The 18,667-nt window shown below is 42.4% G+C and overlaps 2 protein-coding genes across 4 annotated transcripts in view; one reads left to right on the forward strand and one right to left on the reverse strand.

Moving 5' to 3' along the window:
• The window catches only part of LOC308316310 (uncharacterized protein), a 32,748-nt gene extending 22,044 nt beyond the window's left edge, over nucleotides 1-10,704 (reverse strand). For 2 of the 3 annotated variants that reach the window (XM_080764855.1, XM_080764853.1), the window contains exon 1: nucleotides 4,647-4,743. In XM_080764855.1, the coding sequence (XP_080620981.1) occupies nucleotides 4,647-4,710 (64 nt within the window). In that variant the 5' untranslated portion in view covers nucleotides 4,711-4,743. Of the gene's footprint in view, nucleotides 1-4,646; nucleotides 4,744-9,758; nucleotides 9,898-10,416 lie in introns of those variants that run through there. The other variant, XM_080764854.1, reaches the window with a different exon arrangement.
• Nucleotides 10,705-14,396: 3,692 nt separating this feature from the next.
• Nucleotides 14,397-18,532, forward strand: LOC308315116 (urotensin-2-like; the record flags this gene model as incomplete). Its single annotated transcript, XM_080762952.1, has 4 exons — nucleotides 14,397-14,502; nucleotides 17,258-17,362; nucleotides 18,241-18,284; nucleotides 18,416-18,532. The coding sequence occupies 4 exons, from the start codon at nucleotides 14,397-14,399 to the stop codon at nucleotides 18,530-18,532; spliced, it is 372 nt and encodes a 123-aa protein (XP_080619078.1).
• Nucleotides 18,533-18,667: the final 135 nt, after the last annotated feature.

The following is an 18,667-nucleotide window of genomic DNA, read 5'->3' on the forward strand; positions in this document are numbered from 1 at the left end:
TTTAGAACAGTGGTTCTCAAAAATAGCAGATAACAGCAAAATATCAATTATATTTCAGCTGAATGTTGAAACCAGCAATAACAAACCATGAATGTCCTCTGCGACAGTGGTTCTCTACATGGGGTTTGTGGACCCCCAGGGGTGTTTGAAGGTTCTCAGGGGATCCCCAAACCAAAAAGACTGATAGTAGGGAACCAAAGCGGTCTCTAAGTTCGTGAGAGTGTACAAAATTGAATTCAGTTTTTGATTCCATTTTGTACTGTACACTCCAAGAGTTAAATCAACTCAGCGGGGTCTGTGATCTAATAAAACTGGAGGTCCTTGGAAATTAAAAAAGATTGATAATCACTCACTGCTTGGCATCAACCAACAGCACAGAGTAGAGCAGAGCAGGGAGTATGTGTGTGTGAGAGGGCTGATAAGGTTTTGGCAGCGTTCTCTCTTGGGAGAGAGACGGGGGGCACACAATGAGGAACCAGGGAGAACAGTCCCACTGTCCTACTCTCTCTGTTTATAGCAGACAGACCGGCAGTAAAAAGCATCCATGAATATGCTATAAACAACAGAGGAGCCATCCACCACATTCAATGTCATTTTAACTTAAAACAAAAATCTAAAAAGTGTTTACAAACTATACTCATCGTCTCAACTCTCAACAGTGCGGCGAGTGTTTCCTGAACCACGTGCTGCTATTCTGGTCTCCCCAACAGAGTCCAAGAACGTAGCGGCTTCACTTCATCCAAACAACACCCGTAATTGTGACAGAAGCTGCAGTCTGCAGACATTGCTCTCTCTCTCTCTCTCTATCTCTGTGTGCACGACTGTGCGCGCACGCCATCGCACGGCGCACGCACACGTGCGTGTGTGTGTGTGCGAGTGTGTAGTGCCAATCTGGCTACACGTCAGTTTTCCTTTTTGTTAATAATGACATTTCAAATATCACTTTCGTGACGTTGCAAGAATCTGAGAAGTGCATTACGCTTTCTTGCCATTGCAAATGTGGTCAGTGTGACTACCAAATTAAGATGCAAAGTTTAGGAAATGACCACGACATGCAGCAAAGCACTTTGTGCTGGTAAGTCAGTGAGTGCAATAAAGTGTTCACAAAGTGAACAAGCCTCTAGAGCAGGGGGTTCTGAAACATGAATTCATAAAAAAGTGAAAATAGCCAAGCCAATATACAAGCTCACAACGTGTCGCATCACACTGTGTCAGATATTTTCAAGTTGCGATACTTTCTAGGAATCAGTTTTTGAATTCATCACTTGACTATAGACATTAATGCAGGGCAAATGTTTTCCCTTGACCTCTAGGTAGTGCGCATACAAAGTTTTACAATTTTCAGGCAGTTATAAGTAAAAACACGAATCGTCCTGTTTTAGCACCACCATGAGGCTGATTAGAAAATGTTCAGGTGGCATGTTTTTTTTCCTTTGCCTAGTGGCAATGAGCATGCAAATTTTCAGGGAAATTGCACACTGTGTACATGATAGCGTGCATGTGTGCAGGTTAGCAATCCTGAAAATATTGGAAGCTAAACTTCAGGATGGAATATGAAAAATCGGAAAGGCCATTTTTGTTTAATGACTATAGAGATACTGTGAATCGATTTGCGTGATTGTTGGACTCTCCAAAAGCCTTTTGCACAAATCGCCGCTATAACAGGCATATTCAAGTGGTTCTGCTCTGGCATCCAGGGAGTGTGTGTGCACAGTTTCATCCATCAAGCCAACGGTGCCGGAGATTAGCTGTTCACATTCACAAAAAGAATGAGTGCTTCCCCGCGACCCAAACTTACAAAATTACATAATGAATTCATTAAATCATAAAGCCCCATTTGAAAAATAGTGAAAATAGCCAAGCCATTATACAAGCTCACAACGTGTCGCATCACACTGTGATATCTTGTGATCCTTTCTAGAAATCAGTTTCATCTTTTGTTTTTTTCTGAAAATCTTTTGGAAACGTTGCAAACATAAGAATGGGATACATTTACTCGTGAAAAACAAGAGGGTGCCTTGAAACTCACTTTTAAATGCTCCACAGCAGAAATACAGTATCCCCCCCCCTCTTGTCTTTCATCATTCAGTTCTTTTTGCAGTTTGGCTCAGCACCAAAAACGAAGGATGTGTGTTATTTTTTCTTTGATACCTTTACTCGTGCTTCATGAGCCATGACCCATCAAAACTGGTTTGTGACCTTAAATGGATGGCTCTATATTTGGGAAACACTGCAGGAGTGTCTGCAAAATCGCTTTTGAACACAAATCATATAATATGTCTCTATGGTTAAGCAGTATCCCCCTCAGCAGACTTCCAGACTGACCACCCGCTGGATAAAAAAGGTAAAAAGCCACTGCAGTTTCATGCCATTAAACCTGCTCCTTACTCTGCCCTCCCTCTGTCACCAGAAACAAGATGATGACAGAGACAGGAAGAGAAACCAGTGTGGCAACGGCTTCCCAGATTCTTAGAAAATGACAAAAAGAAATCCAAGCAGAGAGTTGAGAAGTTCTGTTTAAAAACAAATGAATAATGGGTGTGTTACATTTAGGTGTGTCCAGAGATATGAGTGTGCCAATGTGCAAGCATAGCCAGTAGCCTACCGGCTAATTAATGATTAATTGATAAGCTTATTATTGATCGATTAACCGGTTAGTTGATAAGCAGCGTTTTCTTTTTAAAGAAATCTGAGAATCTTAATTTCCCTCAATGTCTAACATAAAAATCTACACTGCTGATATACAGAAAGAATACAAAAGGCATATATTTCTTAATCAAATAGTCATTTGACCATTTGCCATCAGGGCCAGGCAATGGCATCTTTGTATGAGAAATTGAATTAAATGAAAAGTGCACTATCTTGTCTGTCACATCACATGCAAAAGCAGAGATGTTTCGATTGATTCAATTAGTTATTAACTGTTCCGTTTAATTGACTCATTTATTAACGGTGATTAATCGATTAACATCCCTAACCTGAACTGCAAAACAAACAAAATCAGCTCAGGGTTTCAGCCACCTTTAAGCCCCATTTTCATTTCATTTTTCTAAACCTTTTAGTGAAGACAGGCAATTGATGCGCTGTGAGCTTGAAAGTACAATGGCTAGTTTTTTCTACTAAGATTTTGGAATACTTTCACCTATAATGACGTGCCCAAAATAGGGAGGCCACGTTGAAAGTGGTCAAATCTAAAGTGAGACACTGAATGACAGCAGCATTGTGCGAGGACTTTAGCCCAGCTCAAACGGTCCCACTAACATCTAAACATGCTCGAGTGTTTACAGGAGACCTTAATGGCTCTGCCCACTGCAGACAGTGAGCCTGTGGTGGAGTCTGTTAAACAAACTCAAAGGTTCCTCGGTAGAAAATAAACATCCCATGTTTGACGGATGGTCGGCAACACGGTAACTCACTTAACTTTCTCCATTTCCTCCATTTGGAACAGACGCCCATCGAGCCTCTTTTAAGGGTGATTTATACTACATAGTATATACACTATATCAGTCATTACTCTGTCTCGTGTATCGCTGTAATCGCAGAATGTACTTAGGATTGGTTTAAGGTACTTTCAAAATGCAATTAGCGAGACTGGAGACATTGCTTGAGGTCCATATTGTCGTCGAGTGGATCCTACAGCCTAGAAGTTGGGCCAATTAAACGCACCTGGCGCTCTGATAATCACCCCTTAATGCGGAGCCGATCTGAGCAGAAAGGCTTTTGTCTGTGGAGGCAAAATTATGCGGAGGCGATCTGAGCAGAAAGAAAGGCTTTTGTCTGTAGAGGCAAAATTATCAGCATCAAGCTGATGACATGGCATGCAACTCTCACTTTTGCACGAGCGACCTACATCTCCTTTCCTTGCACACTTCAGTCTCCAAAATGTTGACCGTCGTTCTGGCCTCCCCCGGTCGACAATGACCAACATACATTTACACAAAGCAACCAACTGAGGATGTCTCCTCTTTGTCCCAGTGTGTCAACAGGGAAGGGAGGGAATCCGGTACCCTAAAACACTGTGGCGAGGACCACTTTCTGGCCAAATCCTCCTCGGCATGCACAGAACGGAAGGGAACTAAAGCTACAATCCGTTATTTCATCCGCTAATACAGAAAGCCTGTAACTTGGGCTCAATATAGAAGCAGGTAGGCCAGAGAACCACCAGATAAGTTGTGTTAGTTACACTGTGTTCTACCTAGCCCTGAAACATGACTGTCATAATCATGACGCAACTGAAGCCAGTTTTACGCGATCTGTAGTATACATTTACACTGAATTTACACATAAACATTCAGATTTCAAATATAAAGTAAAAGTACTCATCACATGTGCCACGGGTGTTGGGAATTTTCTGGGACAGCGATTAAAGCAAATTAAAGCAAATCTCTAAAACCCGGGGCCACGTGGTGAGTACTTTAGATTTGTAATCTGGATGTTTATGTACACGTTTACAATGTAAATGTAGCGGCCGCGTAAAACAGGTGGAAGTTAAGCCATGACGATGGTGAAGTACGAGCATCACGTGAACCATGGCTATATTCTACCATACAGATTGAAGTACGAGCATCATGTGAACCATGGCTATATTCTACCATACAGATTGGACCAAAACATTTATTCACAAAACTGACAAGAAGTGTAGTTACCTTTAACCGCAAGTAAACCGCAACAATCAAACTTCATACTCGGAGGGAGGAACTCCCACAGCATAATCCCAGGTTTTACTTTTAGCTACAGGGTGATCTTTAAGTCTGACTACAATGAGCATTAACCCTCACCAGGCCAGACACTAACACCTGCTGTGGAGCTTAAGAGGCCAGCCGGCCACTCAACAGATCCCCAACATGGCTGGACAAAACACACCCTAATCTGACCGGACACAATGACAGCGAGTCATAACAACAGACAGTTTGTGTGTGTGTGTGTGTGTGTGTGTGTGTTTGACCTGTTCTTTGGAGCTGCTTTCAAGCGACGGTCACATTACTTGTCTTCTAAAGGCATGCAGGGAGGGCGGGGATAGACACACTGTTGTTATTATGGCTGCTGAACAGGTTTTGTGTGCCGTTTTCATGCACTCCTGGCCCAGTGCGGTATCCTACTGTAGTTCCTAGAGAATCCTGTAAGCCTACGTACTTAACCACTTAAGCTCTATACTTCTTTGTACGGCAAATAAAAGAGGTATTCAAAAAAATATTTGTGATATTTGATTTAGTCTGATGATGTATCCAACTAATGGAGACGTACAGACAGCAGCAATAGCAGCATCCACTGACTGGATGGCAGTGTTTGTCCCCCAACAGACAGTAGCAGCTGAATGTTGGAGAGGTTAAAGGTCGGATTTAAGAGCAGGAAGTCATGACCTGCATGACCTCTGCTCCAAGTCACAAGAGTCAACAAAACGCAGCCACAGCTAAAACTTCTCTCTCTGACCTCTTAACCTTCCCTATGAGTCCACCACTGTCTGGAGCCAAACCAGTCCTGGTCAATGGGGACAAAATGACACCATGAACTGGATTTATGTGGCCGATGACGAAATTAGCGAGTAAAAATTGATTATTATCCAATATCCTGATTTGATCCCTCATACTGTCAAGTTTGTCAACAATTGTGACAAAGATACGTAACATAGGCTGGTCAATTTGCAGTTTAACATTAAACATTGTTGTCCAAAATGATCAGTGCATTGAAACAAGAAACATCACCGTCAAATATAATAACGATTATGTTCTGCAAAAGAAAAAGGTTTCATATCAGCACATACCGATATTTGTGAGAGGCCAATGTCGGCCGATAAAATCTATACGTCTCTAGAATATTTATGCACAGTCGCCTAGCAGTGAGTGAATTGTAATCACTCCTCTGTTTGTCCGTCACAGCAAACCGTTTCATTCTGATTTGGATCAAACTAGGCAGATGAGTAGGGGGTAGGATCAGGACCTGTCCCATTGTTTCAAGTTCAACATTTGGCTCTGGGTCGGTCATACTCAGAATGAAGCATGCTTCTTTTGTTGAAAAGTGATAACATTAAATAGACAGTAAGCTGCAGTGTCAGTCTGTCAGAGTGTGTGCGCACGCTCGTGTTTGCACACTTTGTCCGGAAAATGGAACAGCGGGGGCACCTGATACCCAAGTGATTAGCGGAGCATACCACATGGGCTCTGATGCCACCAGCGGTCAAGTGGGTTCCCTTTTGGACTCCTGGGACGGGCGGACCATTTGCTGTGTCACTACCTAACCTCGCATCACCAGACTTTCCATCTCAGAGGAAAGCCTAAATTCGTTCTAAAAATATTTGTGGTTCCAATGGTTTGTTCCAGTTGGCGTCTTATTGTTTTAGCTCCTCACATAATGTGAATCAATTAGGTTATAGTCTTGCTAGTCGTTTTAAACTAGGATAATCATTTTGGAGGTGCGCGCCACATGACGATATAAAGTTATTTCCACTACGACTGGATCGGAAACCCAAAAATGGAATTGATCCCAGGCCAGTCACTACCCGGCACTCTCTTGTACGCTCCATTGGAAAAAAATACTTTAAAAATAAAATGGAACGGCAAACATTTCAAGTGCAAAGTATCTCAGCTATCCAGTGCGAGAGAGAGAGAACAGATGAAACCCAGACAGAGGTATTTCTCTTTTATCAAGCGAGCCACTTGGAGAGCAGCGGTGGTGAGTGGCTGCCAAACAGAGAGCCGCTCGCTGGAGGAGGAGGACAAATTACACAGGTTTTATTTTCAGCCAAAGTCGCCCCACCAGCGGCCCACGCTGTTTCTCCTCCCGCTGCTCCGTCTTTTCCACAAACGCTCTCTGCTGCAGCAGCTCGCTGCCTTTCTGCTCAAAATGTTCAGTGTGAGGTTCTCACCACTGTTCAACACACTGCTGCTCTTTAACAACTTGTGCTTTGATACCGTCTGTCATACTGTTCGTTGAAAATAAATAGCCGATCTACATTCATGCCGAGGTGCGACACTTTATGTAAGCTTGTAGATCTTGGAGCCATTTTATCTGAGCACCACCGGCGTATAATAGGCATCACATTTAGCCTAGGCTATTTTTGAGAATGTTCGCCTATAATGACATGCTCAAAATAGAGACATTTTATTATAGATAAAGAGTTATTATAGATCCCAGAGTTGACACAAAAGACAGTAGTGAAAGTAATCAGAATAAAAAGAGTAATGGCAAAGCTTCTCCATTACAGAAAGGTCTGACTGGTGCAACCTATAAGTTGTTTTTACCTCTGAATCCATGTGTCTCATTTGTTATTGCTAGTATATTGCTAGTATACATAATTTATTTTTAGAAATTTTGATTAAGAGGTTAGGTTTAGGTTAGGTTAAGAGGTTAGGTTTTAGAAGGCGTTTTTAGAATCGGCTTCAGGTCTAAATCGGTTAAGCAAGACCTGTTACTAAGATGAAACAATGACTAGATAAACAATGTGGTTACAAACAGGAACGGTCGTGACTCCCGAGAGCCAGTGACGGTGAGAGGTGAGGAAGCAAACAAGACTTCTCTCTGGGTCACTGCTTGAAAGCCAAGTTTAAAATTGGGTGGTGGGGGGGGGGGTTCCTTTGGGGAGCTGCATTCCCTCGGCATGTCAGACTATATCAGGAGTAGCCAAAGGAAGAGAGGGGGAGAGAGGGAGGGAAAAACAAAAAAAAACAGGAACCGATAAGACAGAGTGAAAACAAAGCATGTTGACTTGGCCAAGAATTTGGGAAGGGGGTAAGCGAGTGAGGAGAAACACCAGCCCTGTGGGAAACCGAAACATAAACACCAGCGGCGGGATGTACGTTAAGATAAATAAAGCCCAAGTATTATCGAGTACAGTTAAGGATGGACAAAGGCACACGCAAGGCTGACACATCTAGTGGGTGAGAACAGATCGTTGAGAGGAAAACCTAAATGACAGCGACTAGACATCTTATTTGTGTGTTGCCTTAATTGAGCAGTTTAGAGCGGTCAAATGTGGGGCACGGCTGCTTTTGTTTGTTCACTGTCCCCGCTGTTTAATAAAGCATGACAATGCAAAGCCACACAGTGTGCCCTTTGTCTATGGAAACGAGAGCAGAAGGGAGAATTATCGCCCGTCATAAAAGACACAGACCTGCTACCACACTCACTCGTCATTAACTTGTTTTTACAAAGCAGAGAGTAAAAGCCAGCATCGTACCCACCTACGACTCAAACGTAACTGCATTCTATATTCAAACTCTCCACTAAACTGTTAAAGCAATTTCACATACCATTTCTGGAAGTCGTTTCTGGTAGTATAAAATATATATTTTTAGGAAGTTTTTCCCACTTCGTATTTCATTTCATGTAAAAAGCTGTCAAATTTTAAACCATACTGTATATACTTCACTGCCCTTAGTCCCCCAGAGGTCTAAATTAGCCATAGGCCCCTCCTTTATCCCCTCTATACCAAATCTCTTCGACAATAATAGCCGATCGACAAGCTCGCAACAAATCACAACGCAATGTGTTGCGAGCTTGTAGAACTGCTATTTTCACCATAATGTGGTTCTTGTGGTAAACTGCATTCCACCTCTAAACGGGATTCCAATTACCTCAACAAAAGTTTGTGTGCAAACAATCCTCCCTTGATGACCATCATCTTCCTCATGGTGGCGTCTATATCTGGGTGTTCCATCACATTCCTTCTAATCTGCACAAAAGCATGATGCCACATGCGCAAGCAGGCTGGCACTCCCCACAGACTGGGCTTTGACACATTGTCTCTTCAGGGGACAGCGGTCCGTCTCTACTCTGGTGAGACTTATACTTATCTATTTCCAGTCACTCTTGTCCAGACATGCTGCTATAATCCCAGCTGAATACAAACTACTTACTTCACCACAGCGACAGACAGACAAGGTCACACAAAACTGCTGGAGAACCACAGCCAGTCATTACCAGCTGCATGTGACACTAAGTGACAAAGTTCTAGGATGCCAATCTCTTTATGGAAACACTTGCACCCACACGTCCAACTGTGTATAGCATACTATAGCCACTGTATTATCCAGCAAACATGGTTCTTGATTGATAATTGTATTAGACAATGAGATGCAAACGGTACAGGGTAGTGGGTACAGTCAAGCACAGCACCAAAAAAAGACCATGCGGTCTTGTTTCCATTCAGGTCTCATGCATTCATTCACAACAAACAATTAAGATTTCTCAAACACATTAAATATACATGTACAGGTTGGAATAGAAATACATTGAGAGGAGGAGGAGGAGGAGGAGGAGGAGGAAGGGAGTTGCACCACTCAGTTCACAAAAACATCACACGGGTGTGATGTTTTTGTGATGTTGGAGAACCAGGAGGTGCACACACCAGGATCTGAAGCATAAGCTTTTCAAATACCATAATTGCAGTATGAATACCTTGAGTTAGATATGTGTATGTAAATGTTATAGTGCACAGACATGCATTTCAATTCAATAAAGTAATATATTTCTTAAAATAAAATACATTTGTCTGTTTACTCAATGGGCCCTTCTATGTTTAATTAAAAGGGGAAGAAAGATTTAGGCCTACGTATAGCAGCATGAACTAACCCACTTTTTGGTAAAGTAGATACTGTGAAATTCAATAGCGTTACACCCCTAGTCTGACTGTACTTAGCTTTTTTGTTGCTAAATTAGTACCAGCCACGCATCTGTAATACATTACACTTATTTTCTATAAATACCACATCAGTCAGCGCGCGCGCGTGTGTGTGTGTGTGTGTGTGTGTGTGTGTGTGTACCTTCCTGGACGCGTGGCAGATTGGACTGGTCAATCTCCAGTTCTGCCATGGCAGCTCGTCTGTCCCACTCCCAGTCTGTCCCCAGGGCACAGTCACTGCCTCATGGCACACAGAGAGGAAAGCAGTTTACACAGGAGACCTGTGGAACATTAGCAGATGTGTGTAGACTGTGTGAGTTATCCTGTAAAATGACAGTGTATAGTAAGGTTAGGTTACACTACACATGATGTGAAGTGACATCCCAGCTCAGGCAGCTCTGCTACTGCCTACTGGATACGTTGCCTTTGTTTTTCTGGCACTGCCTACACATTCATACATAATAGGATCTGACAAGATCAGATCATTATGCTATCTCTATTCCCTGGGTGGGACACCTGTTGTATAATACAACAGGAAATTATACCATCGTCTTGATACTGTACAGTGCTATTCTCCACAACACAAGGCAACTTCTGTTGTTTAACAACTTAAACCCTAGACATGTACGTCAATAGCAAAAAAAGCCGAAATGTTTGTCTTATGTCGACAAGCCCATAAGGTAGATGATTAGCGTGGTAGTCACTAGTCAGTAAGTACAGTACAGAGTAGACTGCCAAACAGACCTAATCCATGAGATTCACTAAGAAAACCTGTGGCAGCCGCATAGCAGATGACCTACCTGTTGTTCAATGGCTGTGTGCGTGTGTGTGTATAATGTTCAACAAGTAAACATGAGAGTCAAGTGTCGGCTCGGCGTGTTCCGTTCAGTTCTGTTCAGATGTCTTCGGTCCAGTGGATCAGTTGCTCTCCTCCTGTCTGCACATGGACCGAACGTCAGTAAACGCGGTCATCGCTCGTTCTTTGTTTTGTGATGTGTGCTGTCTGCTATGCTGTGTTAACATTATCCTTCACTTTAGTTGTCAATCAAACAAAGAGCCGACGGTCGGCTTCTGAAGGGAAGCCGGGGAGGACAAACTTCGCTACTTCTTTTCAGTTCCTGGGTATGCTTCTGGTCGCTACAGTTGAAAACCAGTAGGGGGCGCCAATCTACCATCCAGTCAGTGCATGACCACAGCATTGAGTTTCGGATTAATTCGTTTTAATTGGTTGCAATGTTTGAAACATAGCTGATCTGCAAGCTCCCGAGGCTTTTCAATGTGATGCATCTGATTTTAAATTGTAGATTAAGATGCATGGCTATTACTATAGGCCTTCGCTTAACCAATCATATACAATAATGTGGTATAGATTCAATGCCACCTTGCCAACAAATAATGTATAAACTTCTTCTTATAAGCTCTTTTTATGATCAACACTTTATGACAAAACAAATAATAAGACAAAAACAAAAAAGTTGACCTATAGCCTACCTATAGGCTACTATTCAAAAGAGGAATCAAAATACAAAGAAAGAAAACACAAACAGTGACAAACTAAAGAAAAAATACAAATGCTTATGCAATATGCATGACACGAAAGAATAAAATACAATTTGAAGACAAGATAATAAAAAAGTCCATAGTTTCCAGATCACTATAATGCTATATCATCCACACTACTAAAGTTAGTACTTGCATATTAATCACTTTCATGTTTGGTTGACCAAAATCTTTTGCACTATTATTTTACAATATTTAGAAAGAAATGTTGACCATTTCAGTCAGCTTTGGACTAGTTTGAAGATTTCCATCAACATGAGAGGGAGGGGAATACCACTTGAACTTCTAAGCAACTAATCTAGATATATTTGCCTGTGACATTTACAATTTAGGCATTAAAGCAGACACTTTCATCCAGAGTGTGATTTGTAAAGTGCAAAGGGCACGAGGGGTTGAGTGAGTGTGCATTTTATCCCTTCAGTGCCAGACTCAAAGTTTGAAGGCATGGGCAATATAAATATTAATAAAGTATCACCCAGCTGATGGGCAAGTGTGGAAAGCAAACAAGAAAGAAGGAAAAGGCTAATTAAATGGAACAAATAATTTGTTCCCAAACATTCCAAGCATAACGTTGCCCTCTGCTGGCTGTATTTAGCATAAATAATGAACTTTTACTTGAAAGCACAAACCTGGTTTTGTGTCCAGGCAACAGACCAGAAACACACAGACATGTACTTGTAGTACTAGGTGTAAAATGGTATTTGAAAACATTTGAAACATTTTGTTAAAGCTACTGTATATGAGGTACAAGTTGAAAAGAAGGCTTTTAGGAAAGTTGGGCAACACACTAACTGCTATAAAGGGGTGGTGATAAAGTAGGCTATACTATTTTAGTATTAACGAGAATAACGACTTCCTATACATGTATTATACAGTACATTTAACGTGTAGTGTTTTTGTATTAAAAGTGAATGATAGAATATCCATGGCCTAGCTGGAAATGAGTTTTCACACCTGCAGGTTTTTGAGAAGTTGGAGCAGGATTAAACTGCCACTTAATTGTGTGGAGTAACTTAATGTCTTAAATGGCAAAAAAAATCATTGCAGGGGAATATATCCCCATTGCAATGATTTTGTGCCAATTAGCACTTTAGAATGAACCCTGAGCAGGCCCATTGACGTGTTTTATGAGCTCTCCACTTGGCATATTAGGTGACTCATGCTTTAAACAGAGCCCCTTATATTTGTAGAAACATATAAACCACTTTCAAAACTTTGTTTAAAATACGATTATACAATGTACTAGAGGTTCAGACCGTTCGGGCCAACTGTGTTTTTTGTATACTGTAGTTACATTTAACCATGCTCCTTAATTGTCACTATATTTGTGAAATTATTATCATTTCCTGAACATGGTTTTTGAAAATGGTCTGAAATTTCAAATTCAATGGCAATGCCTTTGCCATACTTTATTTGTTAATTATGTTTTATTTATAAAATATATAAAGTAAGTGTTTTCTTAAATTCTTTCTTAAAAAATCAATCTAATTGAAAGTGTCTCATTGTGTTTGTACTGTAGTGGACCCAGACATGAGTGTGGGGCGACCCAAACTAAAGGCTCATGCCTTAGAATAAGGCAGGGCTGAATGGCCCTGGGTCTTTGACTAATACAGCGTATAAATCCTATTAGCCTTTCATGAAATACACTGCCACCTTCTACAGCGTCTGGCCTTCCCACCATAAAAGCAAATGTCACTGTTGCTTCCACGGCCTGCATTATCATATGAGAGACAGAGAGCACTGACGTCAGACCTATAATAAATATTCAAATAACATGTGGAAGTGAAAAATGTGACTTTATAAATAGCTGCCCCATGTGTCCCTCCAGGGGGCCAGTCTCTGTCCCACCATGATGGACATGCCCATAAAGAAGAGTTTATTGCACAATAAGGAGAAGTGGAAGCACAAATATAACATCTTACCAGCACAAGGCCTTTGAAATTGTGTTGTGCATCAATCAATCGGAGTCAATGACCCATTGCAAAGTCTCTACTGACTTCAATTGCCTTAAAATGTCAGCAGGCTTCTGGACTAAGTGCTCCTGAACATTTAGGCAAATCCACCGAACCGCTGTCTAAATAACTAGAAAGGGCGCTTGGAGAAGTTGGAGTGCATTTCCTCGCCAGGCTGGGGGGCCTACCTAGGGCTATTTCGCTAACATTCGTGAAAAAAGGACAAATTTAAATTGCCTAATGACGTCAGGGCTATGTCAGTCGTGGAGTGCAGCCATCAGGACACGAGGAATGTGCAGGCAGACTTTGCATGATAGACGGTGCAACTGTTAAGAGTAGGCCTACGTGGCACCCCCAATGGGCAGAAGTTAAAGCGATTTTGGAGGTGCATTGTGTACTGTAGAGGCCCCCCAACAGTGATTCCAATTTGGGTATGTTTGGATAGGCCTACAATTTAAATGTAATTTGCCTACAATGACATGTCCAAAATGCCAGGTTTAAAGAATGAATAATTTGCCTCTGTATTGGGAAAGTACATAGTACATTATTTAAAAGTTAATTCATAACTTCTTTTAGTTGTAGGCCCTATATATTGCAATAATAATGTGTGGTTGAGACAAAATCCCAAGACACACCTGGACACGTCTCACAGTAGCCTACACTGTTGGGGAGCCATGTATGGAAGCAACACCGCCGTGCAAATTAGGAGCATAAATTACGCTCAAGAGGATTCAAATGGTCAAGAAGGTTAATGAATTCATGGCATAAAAACATTAGTCATTTGCCTGTCCAGGCCCGTCCAGCACCTGCTCCCCTGGTGAACGTTGATGAGAAGGACATCTCAAACACCTGGTTAGATCTCATCTTCACAGTCAGTAAAAGCGGTCAATCAGTCCAACGGGCCAGTAAAACAACCAATCTGCCCTTGGAGCGTGAAGCGCCGCAGAGCTTGTCTGCTTTTATAGCGCCCATAATTCAGCAGCATCTGCGTTTTGATTTATCGGGGCCAGAGGGAATTGGGCGGCACATCTTTGCCAATGGTCATCATGGGCCCTGTGTGAGTGGTGCGTCTTTGAGTCTATTTTTAGGTGTGTGGTGGGTTTTTGAGTGAGCGTGTGGGTGTGTGTGGAGTGGGGGGGGGTGTCACACAACATGGGGTATATAACCCATTGGGGTCTCAGCAGGACCCAACAAGCCATCGGAGGACTTTCGGTCAGCCACCAACACAGCAATAGCGACTCCATCCAACCACACCCCGTCCGAACATCATGCTGCACAACCAGCTGTTATCGTGGAGCGTCCTGCTTGTGGTTTCAGGACCGCTGTTGGCCCACCCCATCACAGACTCTGCAGAGATGCCCTACTCAGGCCCCGGTGAGTACATTGCCTCTGTGCAGCCTGAGACTTGAGGAGACAACAGTGCAGTACAGGGTCGCCGGTTTAAAACCTCAATTAACTCTGTGTCTCAGCATTACTGCTTTGTGATGATTAATATGAGAGAAGTCATGACCAGAGACCTGAGCTAATAGCGTGAAGTCCTTTAATTGCAGCAATGATTGTTCTTTCAAAGTACAGCAATTAATCAAGTCAAGGGTGATGGTATATTGATGTTTTGTATTCCGTGATAATCCAAGCTTTCTCTTCTGAAATATTTACCTTTATATTACATTTGTATGTATCAGAAAATGTGTACCGGTAACTACGCTATACATGCACAACTACAAGTGTTCCTCTTACTGCTGTCACGGTTCTAAATATACTATTGAAGAGGTACTAGTAGTAGGCAGTAGGAAGGTAGTACTTGATAGTTGATACAGTAGGTTCTATTTGTATTTAATTTTCATATACAATGCATTATGTTTTGCCAGACATATTTAAAGGATAATATTTGCCCCTGTCGTCCTGTTTCCGGAGCCGTCCTCGTAGAGCGGAGCCCATGAGCATATTGCTACTTAGGCTATTTGTTGTGGTCAAAAGTGTTTTAGTTGTCCCATACAAGCCGCCACGGTCTCGTAAATCATGTTTTGGGGTCAGCGTTCGGCACAAACCGCCAATCAAAGTGACTGTACTGGCCCATCACAGCATGTCTGCAGCGGCTCGTGTGGGACAACCAAGGCATGGATGCATGTGTATAATGACAATTAATAACAGGTTCATGAAAAAAATGATCAATCACTTTTACTATAATTTTTATCCCACGATTTTGCAACCCATTTTTTCACCCAGTGTCAATTATGTAATGTAGGCCTAATCTTGAGCGCTACACTTCCTCTGCCAACCTGGGGGGGGGGGGGGGGGGGCAGCAGACTGACCTCATGCTCCCTTCTATGCATGAGGAGTCCAAACTGCTTCTTTTCACCTGACAGGGGGAGTTTCCCCGGCCGGACGTAGCGCGTGAAGGAACACGTTATTGCGACCAGTTCCTTTCCCCTCCATCAGTTTAGAGACCAGAGTTACTGCATGTTTTTGTGAGGGTACCTACATGGGGAGAACATCCTTTCTGTGCCCACCTCGGGTATGGGCATTGATGACGCGGAGGAGAGAACACGCCCACAGCGCCTCCCCCGCGGGAATCGAACCCAGGACCTTCTAGCTGTGAGGCGAGAGCACTAACGATTGTGCCACCGTGCCCCCTAAAAAAGAATCACTTTTGAACGCAGCGATTATGTTTATGGGCTCCACTCTATGCTATGAGCTGTGAGAGAAAGTGAACGACAGGGGCAATTCTGCTCATAGACCCCATGGCCAGTCATAGGAAAAAACGCCTACAATGTAATTTTTGTCCGGACTTGTCCTTTAATGTGGATTTGTTTTTTGTGCTATCTGATGTTCAATCAGATACAACAGAATACAATGACAGTGCGAAACTCATATGATACAAATATCCAATCAATCTAACATGTTTGATTGACTTTGCACTAACATGCATCCCAACACAAATACACTGCATTACAGACGTTGGGAGAAGCTCTAAATGTTTAGTGCTATGTAAATCTCTGTTTGACAACACATCTTTGAGTCATTCTGTGATACCAGTCTGTAGGCCTATTTTTAATGCGTAATAAGTGGATTTTTACAGTAAAAATGGGATATTGTTTTGTTTTTCGTTTTTTTGCATCCCCCCTACAAACTACACATTCTGAACCCATTTGGTAAAACAACATTTTTCCTCAGCATAAGCCTTATGTATCCAAGACTGTATTATACTGGTGGGATTTTGTGCGGTGAAACCTGACATATGAATTAGTCAAATGTAATTGTCAGGTGAAACCTGACATGAATTAGTCAAATGTAATGACGACTTTGGCTCCTAGTCGGGACCAGAGTAATCTAGTAATAGAGTGGCGACACTAGCGTTGACTCACATTGTAACAATGGAATGCGGAAGTGCTCATTCTATCTCAATGGGATAGTTCCAATGTTTGGATATAGCCCATAGCACCCCGCTTTGCGGCGAGATCAAAGCGTGTTGCCACTATCTTACTAGGGGCGCGTTCGGAAATAGCGCACTGAGCGCACTGTGCAATGCAAACTAATAGGCGAGTGCGCAATGGTGCGGGATTTCCGAAAGCGCCCAGATTACTCTGGTCGAGACCTAGTCCTGATTGGCTGCCACACACGCTGCTGTCATGTATTGGTTACTCGGGTCACATGACCAGGTAACAGGTAACAGGAAGCAGGTAATAGAAATCTTTAGAGACACCAAATGTTAAGTAACGTAATGTTATGATTGAGACCGGCCGGTTGAGAGAAGCGTTCGTTACTAAATAAAGAAACCAGCGCTTCTTTCACCTGACAAATATCACTATGTGATCATTTCTTGTTTATAACACAGTTGCATAGAATGGCTCAGTGCTAGTAGGCTACTGTTATAATGCTGTTGTCTCACAGCAAGAAGGTCCTGGATCGAATCTGACTGCATGGGGCCTTTCTTTGGGGAGTTTGCAATGCATGCTCTCTCTCCACATTCATGTGGGTTTGCTCCCACACATGTTACAGACATAATATTACTCCTATATACAGTACCTCTCTGACCTTAATTTTCACTATTCATGAACATGTTGGCATGTGCAAGATGTATGGGAAATAGATGAAAATGTTGTTACCTTTGGTGTTTGTCTGTCCGCAGTGTCCGTGGAGGACAGAGGAATTGGGAATCTGGATGATCTGTCCCTGACCGAGCAAGATGGCCCTGGACTCAGATATTCCTCACTCATTCCTGGGGAACTCAACAGTCAGTTTCAGTCAATGTCAAGTCACTTAGTCTATGCACACAAACCATAATCTTACACACCTGTTATTTATTTGATTAGCCACAGCTGTGTGTGGTGTACTATAAGGTCAGTGCAGCCTGACATGTTTTTTAGTTTGTTTTTAGTTTGACCCTTTTGAAGTTTTTAATCTGAACTGGAAAACAAACTAGTAAAGTGTGCTCCTCGGAGCACAGATCTGTGCCAGGTCTGATTGCCTACCCAGGGCTCTGTCAGTTGTGGGGTGCAGCCATCAGGGCACAAGGAATCTGCGGGGAGAAACAGAGTTTGCATGTTAAGAGTAGTGCCCTGCATGGGCAGAAGTTAAAGCAATTCTGGGGGTGCAAATGTGGGTATGATTGGATGTTGTACGTATGATAATTGATAATATGTCATTTTCTGTAAGAAATAGGCCTCTCCCATGCACACAATAACCTGACTGATACAACTTGATCCCATGATGTCATATAGAGATTTGTGTACGTTTTGGACAAAATCTGCCAAAAGTGTGTTTTGAAGAAAACGCAAAATGGTGGGAAATCTTAACCTGGCGGAAATGGCAGTTTGAAAGGTTTGGGATTTCCTTGGCCTACTGGGAGGAGTGCATGTGCTTGCAAAACTCTCATGTGTGCAAAAGCCCTTCCGGTATGGTGGAGATAGCTACAAAATCAACACAGTAAAAAAAGCAAAAAAGAAAAGGAAATATAGCATGGCACATGGCAGATGGCATGTGACATGCTTTATTTCCTTTTGTACAAAAACACATACTGTAGACAATGATATTACTTTCAAACAAGAGAGATTTATATTGTATACTACTATAACAGTTTTCTTTTAACAATAATTATTGTGTCTCTCTCAGGTGTTAGATCAGCTGGCCTGCTCCCCAGGCAGATGAAAAGAGAGGTTTGTGTTTAATTCACTTTAGTCCTACAAAGACAATCTATGAGCCTTTCATTACAATTGTACATTATTCACATTTCACAACAACTTTTGGAATTGAATTTCTTACCTTTCATCTCATTTCTTGGCTGCAGATGATGCTGGAGAAACAGAGTCTCTTGAATCCCTTCGGTCGCTTCCTGGGCATCAGGAAACAGTTCAGGAAGCGGGGCGGGAATGCTTCTGAGTGCTTCTGGAAGTACTGCGTTTGAACACAGCCGCATACCACATGCCGCTCCACTAGAGACAGGGCTTGCACTATGAAATCAATCCTATTTTGCACTCACACAAGTTAATGCAGACATATACAAGACACACCACATTTCCCCCCCCCCCCACACACACAC

Source organism: Protomyctophum bolini (assembly GCF_963924005.1).
Source record: "Protomyctophum bolini genome assembly, chromosome: 5".
NCBI lineage: Eukaryota > Metazoa > Chordata > Actinopteri > Myctophiformes > Myctophidae > Protomyctophum > Protomyctophum bolini.